The 12887-nt window shown below is 33.5% G+C and overlaps 1 protein-coding gene across 34 annotated transcripts in view; it reads left to right on the top strand.

Moving 5' to 3' along the window:
* FAM227B (family with sequence similarity 227 member B) overlaps positions 1-12887 on the top strand; it is a 202323-nt gene that overhangs the window by 50466 nt on the left and 138970 nt on the right. For 33 of the 34 annotated variants that reach the window (XR_011426673.1, XR_011426672.1, XR_011426668.1 and 30 more), the window contains one exon: positions 2165-2302. Coding sequence is in view for 27 of the 34 variants with exons in the window: in XM_023617732.2 (XP_023473500.2) it covers positions 2165-2302 (138 nt within the window). In the remaining 7 variants the exon portion in view is untranslated. Of the gene's footprint in view, positions 1-2164; positions 2303-6331; positions 6409-12887 lie in introns of all 34 variants that reach the window. The other variant, XR_011426680.1, reaches the window with a different exon arrangement.

A 12887-nucleotide genomic window follows, 5' to 3' on the forward strand; every position in this document is an offset into this window, starting at 1 on the left:
CATATCTCAATAAAGCTGTAAAAAATTAAAATTAAAAAATTAAAAATCATCAAAACTAAAGATGTAGACCAAATTTCATTTGGATGTTGTGGCCCTATATTAATGCCATTCTTTGGAACAGTCCATGTTTAGTGACCAATTTGAATTTCTTACTTGTAAATAATTTTGGGACATAGTAACAACTCAACCAGTGGTTAATTTGGATAAGAAGCAAGAGAGAAAGTAGCTTGTATTAAGTGCTTTCTACAGACCAAGTACCAAATAATTTCACACCTACCTTGATGGCAGGCAGGAACGTAGTTGAATTGAATTTGGGATCCCTTGTGCCAAACACATAGTTTACTACATAGTAAGCCTTCAGAGGGTTTATTGAATATCTCTCTTTACATATCAGGACCAAGTAGGGTTCATCCCAGAAATGGAAGGAGTATTCAACACTAGACTGTATTAACCATGTCTTTTATGTTCTGTGTTCTGATGCTTTGACATCTAGGGCCTTGCTGAACCTGGAAGAACTGCGGTTCTCAGGGTTAGCGAATTCCTAGAGATATTAAACAGCTCACCGATGAGTGTGCTTTTCAAATACAAACCAACTAATCCACCTCCTTTGTTGGGCTCTCACTCTGGGCCACTATCCACTTGTCTTAATGATCCCAGGATCAGGTACCAGACAACTAGGGACAGCACCTATGCCCCAGAACCCGCTGAAATTATTCAAACTAGCCAATCCTGAGCCTGCTTTCCCTGCACCACCCATTCCTTCCCACAGAAGCCACAATAACGCTCTTCCCCACAGTTTCCCCGTCTTTCTGTGCCTCTGACTGAACCCTGTGCTTCCCCATGTGGCTTCCCGTGGCAAGGTGTGCCCCCTCCTCTTGGGGACTATGAATAAATAATAAACTCTCTTTTCAATGTAAGTCATCGCCTTGTCTGTTGGCCTTACTATACCTCACATTTTGTATTAATACACTACATTTTAAAACATAGTCTATCAAGAAACATTCAAGTCAATCAAACTGAAGGCTTCTGCATATTTTATTTAGTGGCAACTAACTTGAAATAGGTGATAACTGAAGCTAAGAACACCTAGAAAATTCTAATTTGATAGCTAAATAATCCTCATTGGACACTCACCACTGAGAAAATATTGGCTACATTTATGACTATATCAATGTATAGTAATAGTGATAATATTAGCTCATATTTCCCATTTACTGAACACTTTAACATGTATTATCTTAATTAATCCTCAGAACAACCATGTGAAGTACACAAAGGAATTTATATTGTTCTCATTTTTATTGCTAAGGATACAAATGTTTTTAGCATATTTAAATGAATTATTCCACCCTACACAGCTTTTGGAACAAAAGTGAACTTTTTAAGTGAAATTTATTTTTACCACTTTTTGGGTACTATAATTGATTCATAAATATTATTTAAAAAATAATAGATGGGCCAGCCCCAGTGGCCTAGTGGTTAAGTTCAATGTGCTCTGCTTCAGCCGCCCGGGTTCGGTTCCCAGGGGCAGACTTACACTGCTCTGTTAGCAGCCATGCTGTGCTGGCAGCCTGCATATGAAAAACAGAGGAAGATTGGCATGGATGTTAGCTCAGGGTGAATCTTCCTCAGCAGATAATAATCATAATAATAGGAGATACAGATAGGGAAAATTTTAAAATAATAGTCAGCTGTGCTCAGAGGCAATCATGTTAACATTTAGGCTGTAACCACACATATATATCAGGTAAAATTGTTCTCTACAAAAAAAATATTATGAATGCCTTTTTATGTTAGCAAATATTTACAAGGTAACTTTAAATGGAGACTTCGTAATCCATTGTATGAATGTACTATTGTCAGAAGTTTAGGTCCTTTCCAAGTTTTCACAATAATAACCTTCTCTTATGTCTGAATATGAACTTAGCTTATGCCTATATCAGAAGATGATAACAAGTTTTAGCTCTTTTCTAATTCACTGTTTTATATAATAGGACGTTAGCATTTCTGTATAGAGGTTCCCTCCTTTGAAACTTGAGACTGACAATCCTCACAGGACTGTTGTGAGGAGGAAATGAGAATACTCATAAAAATGGTTTGGCAAATTAAAATATAGTTTCAAAATCCTAATTTCTTTGAGTAAATGTCCACTTTATATTAACAGGTTTAAAACCTCATAAAGGCTTTTGGACCCACTGGAAACTGAACAAACTCGCCACAACGACGATACATGGTACCAAGAAAATACCTTCAGATGCTGTAAAGGACTGTATTGCAAGGAGTCAGGAACGCATAACAGCTTGTAAGTAAATTTATTGTCAACTGCAAATCAAGTATGTTAAGTTATTTATTTGTCAGAATTTCTTAATGATTTATTTTTTAGTGTGGGTCTTAAAATGACGGTTGACTTATTAGTTAATGTTATAGTAGTTTGAATATTGCTTTACATTTTAGATTTTTGTCGTACAAGTGGTACCTGGTTAAGTCCTTTTCCCATTTGCCTGTTATTATATTTTTATATTGATTTATAGGAACTTTTCAGGTACACTACAAATATTCTTACTTTTTAGCTGTATTGCTAACTGGTTAATAATGTGTTTTGTGAATAGATAAGTTTGTAATTTTTATTCAGTAAATTTGAATAATTGTTTTCTTGAGAGTTTCAGTTTTGTGGCATGTTTGTTGGAACTTATCTAATATTATGAAAATATCTACCTGGATTTTTCTCATACTTTTTTATTTCCATGTTTTATTTAACACTTTAATCCATTTGGAATTTATTTTGTTATAAGAAAGGTAGTTGTACTCCAGTGTTATGTTTTTTTCCAAATGCTCATTTATTAGATAGTCCACTTATAGACTGCTTGAAATATCAATTCACTTGAATATATTTTCGTATTCTCTTCTGTTCCTTGAGCTAAATGCCAAATTCCTGCACCAGGACCAAACTTCTCAGTTGCTCTACATTACTAAGTACTATAAGGCAAGTTTATTTCTTGCTTGCTTACACTATATTTCCAATACTAAAGATATTTGCTTATACTATATTTCCAATACTAGATGTAAGTCTGGTGCTCAGGCCTCATTTCTGACCAATTCAATCAGAATCTCTGGCTCAGTGTTCTTTAAAGTGACCCAGATGATTTCAATGTGCAGGCAAAGTTAAGAACCAGCAGTGTAGAGGGAAATACCTTTCCAATACCGGCTCCTTGATATAGGCTGGGAATGAGAGACTAACCTGCTCAACCTACTCTTCTGAAAGCTGTTCTTCACTTAATTCTAATTCTAAATGATTTAATTAGTTAATTACTGCTCTTCAGATTTGTGCTGTGATTTTTCCCCACTTTTATATCCATACATGTCATCCTGCCTGATTGCTATCTTTTAGTACTTACGTGAAATTTCTTTCTTGCTAATGTCACCCTTAGTTTTTCCAGAACTTCATATACCTTTGTTATTTTGAATGGAAAGAGAGGTAATCCACTATCTTGACCCAATCTTACATATCTGTTTTTACTTCTCACTCTCACATGTGAATAACAAGTTGACTGAATAGTTTGTAGTTTGCATGGTGAATCTTTTCCCATCATTTTACTTACAGCTTCTTTGTGTTTTTTTGTTTAAAATGTACTTCTTGTAAACAACCTATAGTTGAGTCTTCTTTTTTTTATTTCTGACAATTTCTTCCTTTAATAGGAGTGCTTACTTCATTTACATTCAGTGTAAGTATTGATATGGTTGGTTTTATTTCTACCATGTTCCTGTTTGTTTTCAGTCTTATCTCACCTGCTTTTTGCTCTTCAATTCGTCTTTCCTGTCTTCTTTTGATTAATCAAATAATTTTAGTATTCCATTGTAGTTCCTCTATTGCCTGTATCTCTTTGTATTTCTTTTTTTTTTTAAGATTTTATTTTTTTCATTTTTCTCCCCAAAGCCCCCCAGTACATAGTTGTATATTCTTCGTTGTGGGTCCTTCTAGTTGTGGCATGTGGGACGCTGCCTCAGTGTGGCTTGATGAGCAGTGCCATGTCCACACCCAGGACTCGAACCAACGAAACACTGGGCTGCCTGCAGCGGAGCATGCAAACTTAACCACTTGGCCATGGGGCCAGTCCCTCTTTGTATTTCTTTAGGTTGTTTTAATGATTACAAAATGCATCCTTAAATTATCAAAATGTGACTTAAAGTTAATATTGTCTTACTTCACTAAAAATGTGGGAAGTTGGAGCAGCATAGTTACATGTACTCCCTCTTTGTCCTTTGTGCTATTGTTGTCATGTATATTAGAAGATCTACGTGAATAATAGCCTCATATAACATAGTATTATGATTTTTGCTTAAAATAACTACATGGTTTATTTCAGTTTGTTTCTAATTGATGTGCAATAAACCACATATATTTAAAATGTAAAATTTGATGAGTTGACATATGTACAAACCTGTAGAACAATCACAACTTTCAAGATAAGAAACATATCTATAATTCCCCAAAGTTTCCTCATGCTTCTTTGTAATTCTTCCTTCCCACTCAATCCCCAGGGAATCACTCATGTGATTTTTGTCACTACATGTTAGTTTGCATTTTCTAGAATTTTATGTAAATGGAATCATAGTGTGAGATATTTTTTGTCTGACATTTTTCACTCCACATAATTATTTTGAGAATAATTCACGTTGTTGCATGTATTAATAGTTTGTTTCCTTATTTGCTAAGTAGTAGTCCATAGTAAGGATATACAATTGTCCCTTGGTATCCATGCGGGATTGGTTCCAGGACCCAGAGGATACCAAAATCCACGGAGGTGCTCAAGTCCTTAGTCAGCCCACATATTTGCAGGTTCCTCATCCATGGATTCAACCAACCACCGATTGTACCACAATTTGTTTATCCATTCACCTGTTGGTGAACGTTTGCGTTGTTTCCAGTATTTAGCTATTACAAATAAACCTTCTGTGAACATTCACATACAAGTCTTTGTAGGGACGATGGATTTCAGTTCTTTTTGGTAAATATATATTAAAGGAATGGCTGGGTAGGATGGTAGATGTGTGTATAACATTTTAAGAAATTGCCAAACTCTTATCTGAAATTTTACATTCCTACCAGTATACAAGTTATAGTTACTCTACTTTCTCACTAACACTTGTTATGGTCTTTTTAATTTTAGCCATTCCTGTGGCTTATGTATTGGTGTTTAGCTAGATTTTATTTTAATTTCTCTAACAGCTAATCATGATGAGCTTCTTTTCATGTGTTTATTTGCCATCTCTATATCCTCTTTGCTAAAGTGTCTGTTTAAATCTTTTGACTATTTTTATTTGGGTTGTCTTATAGTTGTTTTGTTATAAGAGTTCTTTATATATTCTAGACACAAATCCTTTAACAGATACATATTTTAAAAATTTTCTCTTCTGATGTGTGGCTTGCCTTTTTATTTTATAATAGTGTCTTTTGAAGAGCAAAAGTTTATAATTTGGCAAAATCCAATTTCTCTTTTTTTCCAATATAGTTTGTGCTTTTTTGGGTCATATTTAATAATTTTTTGTGAATCCAGTTTCACTTAGATTATATCCTATATTTTCTCCCAGAAATTGTATAGTGTAATTTTATAGTTTATAGTTATAGCTCTTACATTGGGGTCTCTAATTTATTTTGAGTAATTTTTACCAACTATGTGAAGTTGGTATTAAGGATCGTTTCTTTCCGTATTGGTCCAGCACCATTTGTTGAAAAGATTATTCCTTGCCCATTGAATTGTCTTGAGACCTTTGTCAAAAAATCAGTTGTCTGTATGTGTATTGGTCTGTGTCTATGTGCTGTATTCTGTTCCACTGATACCAATACCAAACTACCTTGATAACTGTGGTTTTAAAATATATCTTGAAATTAGGTACTATAAGTCCTCCAACTTTGTTCCTCTTTTAAAATGTTATTTTGGCTATTCTAGATTCTTTTTGTTTCCATATATTTTAAAATCTTGTCAGTTTTTAATATATATACTCTGGAATTTTGATTGGAATTGTGTTGAATCTATAGATCAATTCAGGGAGCACTGACGTCTTAACAGTATTGAGTTTTCCAATCTATAAAAATAGAATATCTCTACATTTGTTTAGCACTTCTTTCATTTATCTCAGCAATGTTTTCTAATTTTTTTTTTACTGTATGATGTTGCACATATTTCTGAAATGACATTTTCTATGATACTTTTCATTTCAATCTTTGATTGTTCACTGCTAACATACAAAACCCTGGACTGTGGAGGTAAAAGTAACCTTGAGTAAAGGGCTTCTCCTTGGATTCCTAATTCAATATCTCATTTCAATGCAGCTTTTGCTTTTCTAAGTTTCTGCCAGTGATGATGTGGATCTGTCAAGACTTCCTCCTGTGTATTTTCCCATGATGTGGTAAAGTATATTATGAAAAACCTTTGAAAATTTAGTCCCTTTTTGTGGGTTTCAGATATAATATCAGTTTTTATATGCCTTTCTGATGCTGATACAGATTTTCCTGTTTATGTGTTTCATAGTTATTTAACTATGGGAGAGCTGGGAGATAGATCAAAGTAGCCGGGTTTATCCCACTACCTTACACAGGGGTCTCCTTTTAGATTTGTTTTTATTATTATATTTTATTCAAACATTCAGGAGAGTCTAGAGAATATTTCCCACACATAACAAATATTTGCATTTTGTCATATTAGTTTTTCAAGCCTTTTATTTACAGATGTTTTGTAGCATTCCTAAATCTGTCTCTCCCTCCCCAGAAGTAATGACTATATGGAAATTTGTGGGCATCCTTTGTTTCTGTAATATATAATGTTTTTTACATAAATAATATATATGAAATTGTTTTACATTTTAATATTTAACAATAACCAACATTCAATAATTAAAAATAATCAAGAGATAGTGACCATTATTTTTGAACACCAAGAGAACATAGTCAAGTTACTCCATAGTTTGCAGAGACAGTGGAAAAAGTTTTTGTCTTCTTCTAGGAAATACTACTTATGAGCTTTTATCTCAATTATATTTGTTCCAAATACTCCTTATTTATATGTTGTTTCATGATAGTCCTGTTTTTTTCAGAATTTATTATTTCAGTATCCATTTTATGCACTCTAAAATGAAGAATTGCTCTAGGTGGTGAGCTTCCATGCTTGAAAGAAGTTTTATACTGTATTTCTAATGAAATGATCATTTTCGTTTGAAAAAACATAAAAATTGTGTTTCTTTCAAACACACTTGATTTTTGTATTAATGGAAAATCTTTATAAAATGTAGCACATATTTTATTTATCCATAAATATTTGAAAAATACTTTTTATATTTGATTCTAAAACATGACTAGGTTTTTCATTTTCTGGATGAGATTATCTAACTCTGGGGGCAGATTTAATGAGTGTTTCTTTTCATACACTGCTCAAAATTAAATTTTAATAATTTATGTTCAACTTGGAGAAATTTTCAATTTGAAGTATGTGCCTGATAAAGTGTGTTAACTTATTAGAGCCTTATTAGTAATATTCTTATGTGGCAGATTGCTTTTATTATCACTTATAAAATGAGGAAACTGAAGCATAAGGAAATTAAGTAATTTGCCCAAGGTCACATAACTGATAAGTGGTGGAATATGAATTCAAATCCAGGAAATTCTGGCCTTAGAGTCTGAACTTTTGACCACTTCACATACTGCCTCTCAGTCATTTAATTTTACAAGCTTATAAGTACATTTAGGCTTCAAATTGTCATCATAGGATAAAGGTTGTAACTTATGAGAATTACCCTAGCCTTAATCCTTCATTCATGACTAATATGAATAAGTTTTTAGATCCTTTCCTGGGATCAAATTTTAATAGGTGAGAAGGAAGGAGGAAAGATGTTAGTAGAAGGGCGAGAAAGGGAGCAGAAGACTGGGGGAAACAACTCACTTGTTTCCCACTTTTGTGTATGAGCTCTTCTAGAAATAGCAAGCAATGGTTTGGGGAATTGAAAAATCTGCACTCTGGGGCCAGAGTGGTCCAGAGTTACAATGACAGCAAAGGGTTGAAATTTCTAATTCTCAAAAGAAATTGAGCCTCCATTGGGGAAGCACAGGTCTGCTACAGACCATTGGTTTTGGTATAGGAACTAAAAAGGCATTTGTACCATTTCAAAAAGGCAAGGATTGCTTCAAGAGGTTTTTTAATTTTTTGAGGTTTTTTCCTGTAAAGTAATTTTTTGTAAACTTTTGCTTTGATTGTGACTACCAGGAAATCTGTTTAAGGTAGAAGTTTTTTCAAATCTGTGTGTTTCTTTGAACTTTGAACTTCTTATATTTCTCTAGGACCCTAACTTTAGATAGCTTTTAAAGCTATCTTCTGAGTTTTTATATTAGTTTGTGGTCAGTGAGTCCCTCCCCTCCACATAGTGATTCAGAGATCCTGGCTACTTCCATTTTCTGGGGTCACCATCCTATAGAACCCCATAGTCATTAGCATTAATCTTCATCAGGAGAATAAAAGAGGAATAGGCACAACTCTCTTAAAAGTCTTGGCTCAGATGTTAACCCACATCACTTCCAATCACATACCATTAATGAGAACAAGCCATGGCTATACCTAGATGAAAGGAGGGCTGACAAATAAAAACCCTGGCTGGGAGCTGCTGTGTAGTGACAATTCTATACTATGGAAAAGGGAGCATACATTTTGGAGGACAGCTAAGTGTCTCCACTACAGGCATTTAGTTAAAGAATAGTGCTGTAATCCTCATGTATGGAGTGCTGTTGCTATTGCCAATAATAAAATTCGAGCTCTCAAACAAAAATTTTGGAGAACTTGCGCCCACCACCATGATCCTGATAATTTTCCAGTACTTAAAGATCTCCCTGACAAGTCACTGGTGATATTAATGAATGTGATTTTTTGATATTGTATAAAGAAATCTGTCAACGTTTAGAAGATCGGTATAACTCACTGAACTAATATTTTACAAATCATCAATGCATTACATTAAAAAAATTATACACAGATTTAAACAAAGTGTGACACACCAGTGGATTTTAATGTAACAGAGAATACAAAGCATAGTGATGTTGTTTCAGATTCCACATTGCAACCCACCATTAAGAAACTACAACTTATCAAGTTTTAGTGTAGTATCAAAGAGTATTCACAATTATATGAAACGCTATTAAAATACTCCTCCTTTGTCCAACTGCTTATCTGTGTGATACTGGATTTTCTTAATATACTTCAATATATAAATATATGCTTCAAAAAATATATCAACAGAATATATGCAAAAGTAGATATAGCAATCCAGCTGTCTTCTACTAAGCCAGATGTTAAAGAGATTTTTTAAAATGTGAAACAATGTTACTCTTCTCAAAATTTTTTCTTGAAAATAGTTATATTTTTCCAAAAAATGCTATTTATGTTAACATGAAATAGGTATACTACTGTTATTTTTAATAAACTAACAAATAAATGTTTAAGATTTCTCAATTTTAATTTCTAATATAGGAATTACTAATAGATACAAAAACCCATATAATCAAAAGTTCTTTGGTGTCTTCAACTATTCTTAAGAGTATAAAGAGGCTCTGAGACCAAAAAGTTTGAGGACACTGCCCTGCAGGGAATCGCTGTGAAGGGGCGTGGCCCATGGCATCTGAGAGCTATCATATCCTTCTAATAGTTTTACAGTTTCTGTGTTGCTTATCCCCAAGCTACACTCAGTCATCACTATGGAGAATCCACTAAACATAAGACTCAGATAATTTATTTACTGGGGCCGTAAGTATGTTTTGAGTTGGAGACTTTTCTACAGTTTCTAGTTTCCTGGGCTCTGATGTACTTAACTTGTACATAAAAGACTTGAATGTCCTTGAGCATGTCATATAACCCCTCTGAGCCGTATTTTTCTACCTGAAAAAAATGAAGTTATTAGAATAGATTATTTCTATATTCTCCTTTTCTGACATTTTGTTACTTTTTGACTTCTATCCGTTGGTGCTGAATAATTTTCCAAAGTGGTTGTTGACTGTTGAGGTGAAATTAGCAATAGAGACTGGTGATTTATTATGGTGATTAGAGATTTATTATGTTAGAGCTCCTTCCTCTCTATAGTTCTATTTGTGAATGTGTATTAATACCTTAATCTATGTTCTGAGGAATGCTGAGGCAGGTCAAGAGCAGAAGTGGAGTAAAACATGAGTATATATACACATGCATGCATATATATATGACTTCCAAAGATTAAAATAATCTGTGCTCCATGTACACTGCTCTCTCAGAATTGCTGCTTCTACTCCCAGACATATTTAAAACATAATTTCTTCTTTTTGATATTCAAGATGTTTGTTGTCATGTGGGGTTAACTTTTATCCAGAATTTAAACTAAAAGAACTTTCTGTTCTTGTTTTTAATGAAACAAACAGACAGCAGATAGTTAAAATTTGCCTTCCCACAAAATGGCATATCTCCCTTTTTAGGACTGGAATGTAAGCAATTATAGAATTTCAGTATCTGGAATGACTCAAGATTTACAAGCCAGCTCCCCTTAACCATTGTATTGTTGGATTACTTGCAAGACTAAAGTTTTAATGTTCATTTCTCTTATTGTGGCACAACATCATATAACCTTTTAAACTCAGATGAAGATCATTTTTAAATAACTATTTTTACGCCTCTCCCCTAATATTTAAACCCAATTTTTCTTCCTTATCTGGACTTTAAGGTTAAAACATTAACATACTTCATGATTTTTTATAAACTGTAGTTTAAACCACAAACAATTTTTTTAAATCCTTACATATTCAGTTAACATGTAACTTTTAAGTACTTATGTGCACATTTCTATACTTGGTGCTGTGGGGAGATAAAAAATTTTAAAAAAAACATAGTAGTTACTCATACACAAGTACTAGTTGATATTTAGCAAATGACATGTTCCAGAAATACTTAAAGTAGTAGCCAGATGGATTAGGTATTTGAACTTTAATTTGCACCTCTGTTATTTTGCTACCTCTCCACTGTCAGAAGTGCTTAGGGAAAATATAAAAAGGATCCTTAAAACTTGGAAATAAGGTAGATCTCTGAGAATTAAGCCAGTAAAATCACAACGTTGTGTTTTTCATTATACATCGCTGAAAGAAAACCAAGAAATTTTCATGGCTGAAGAGTGAGGAAACCCCCAAAACTCTAATAAGATGACCAGAGATATAAACTCCCCAAATGGTAGTAATTTAATAAGATGACCAGAGATATAAACTCCCCAAATGGTAGTAATTTAATAAGTTGTAGCATTGTATTGTCATTGGTTATATTTTATACTATGGGGCGAAAGACTATGTGAATAGAAGTGGGGTAAACAACATGTGGCATAGAATAGAGGGAGCCCAAAGAACCAGAAACTGGCAGTATTTTTACTGAACTAACCAGATTTGATTGTTGTGAATTCAATTTCATAATAATTTGAATAATATATCTTTCAAAACCATTTCACCTCCCTTTGCTTTGGTGCCATGCTCACCAAGCAACTTTCTAATTACTAATTTCTTCCAAGATAATTTTCCATGGTCTGCCATAGGGTGACCTGCAAATACCTCCCCCAAAAGTGTTAGTCTGTTGCTTGGTAGCGGTGGTCAGAATTACTCGATAGCATAAAAAAGCAGTGGCTTCTTATTGTATTATGAAATACATTGACATACTCTTTTGAGTGACATGGAAGTGTCATACTAAGAAGTGAATAACAAGAATTTGAATACTTTTGAGAGATTTAGTCACTAGTTTGAACAAAACGAGGTGGTACATTTCTAATCATTTGCAACAACTATATTTGTAGTATCTTGCTTAAATATTGGAATAATGCTTCATGGTGATTGAGGTATTCTCATTAATCTGTCACTAAAATGAAGTTGGTTTATTGATTCATTCAATTAATATTTACTATGTGCTTACTCTGTGCCAGACACTATTAAAGATGCTTGGGATACGTAAGTGAACGAAACAGATAAGATCCTTTTCCTTGTAAAACTTATGAGCTAGTGAGGAGAAAAGAGGATGGGATAAATACAATGGACTAAGGAAACTGTAAGGTTTATGTTGAGCAGCGAGAAAATTGGACACATAAGGTACAGTTGACAACTTTTTTAAGGAATTTAAACTCAATAGGCAATAAGGAGGCAACAAGGGTTCTTCAATTGGCAACTGACATAGTCAAAGTAGTATTTTAGGAAGATTAAGGAATTAGCATCTGAGACGGGGGTCAGAACTTGAGACAGAAAAATGATTAAACATTGCTAAACTCTAGACATGAAGCAATGAGGTAACGAGGTTGTAGAAGGACCAAGAAAGAGATGCATGTGAGATATTAAGAAGAGGATAGCTGGGTTTTGGTAACACCAGACAGTCAAAAGGAAGTGGAGACAAGAATAAAAGCTGGCTAAATTTTGAGGATAAATATTAGAGAGAATGTTTATCCACACCCATGAACTGTTGGTTGAACATATATGTGGAAAAAGCTTTCTGAAAATCAGTTTTTCACTTTGCATTTTAAAAGGATTTTTTGGTCTAATAATTCTATTTCTTATGATAATATTTAGAAAATAATCAGAAATATAATGAAGAATGTACAAAAAGTTCATATTTAGGAAGGTGAAAGATTTGAAGCAACCAAAATAACCAATAATAAGAGATCAGTTAAATAAAGAAGAGGAAAGTAGAAGCCCTCTCATCTAGCCTAGTCAGATCCACTAATTGGTTGATTAATAGAAAATTTTTGTTAAAGTGAAGAATCATTAAATTGGTGTATACCTGCCTTAAATATTTTGTTTACTTCAAATATAACAATGTATGTTCATTTGTCCAGTTTTTGAGATGGGGCTATGGCCTTTCCTC

The sequence above is a fragment of the Equus caballus genome, chromosome 1, assembly GCF_041296265.1.
Source record: "Equus caballus isolate H_3958 breed thoroughbred chromosome 1, TB-T2T, whole genome shotgun sequence".
In the NCBI taxonomy this organism is placed as follows: Eukaryota; Metazoa; Chordata; class Mammalia; order Perissodactyla; family Equidae; genus Equus; species Equus caballus.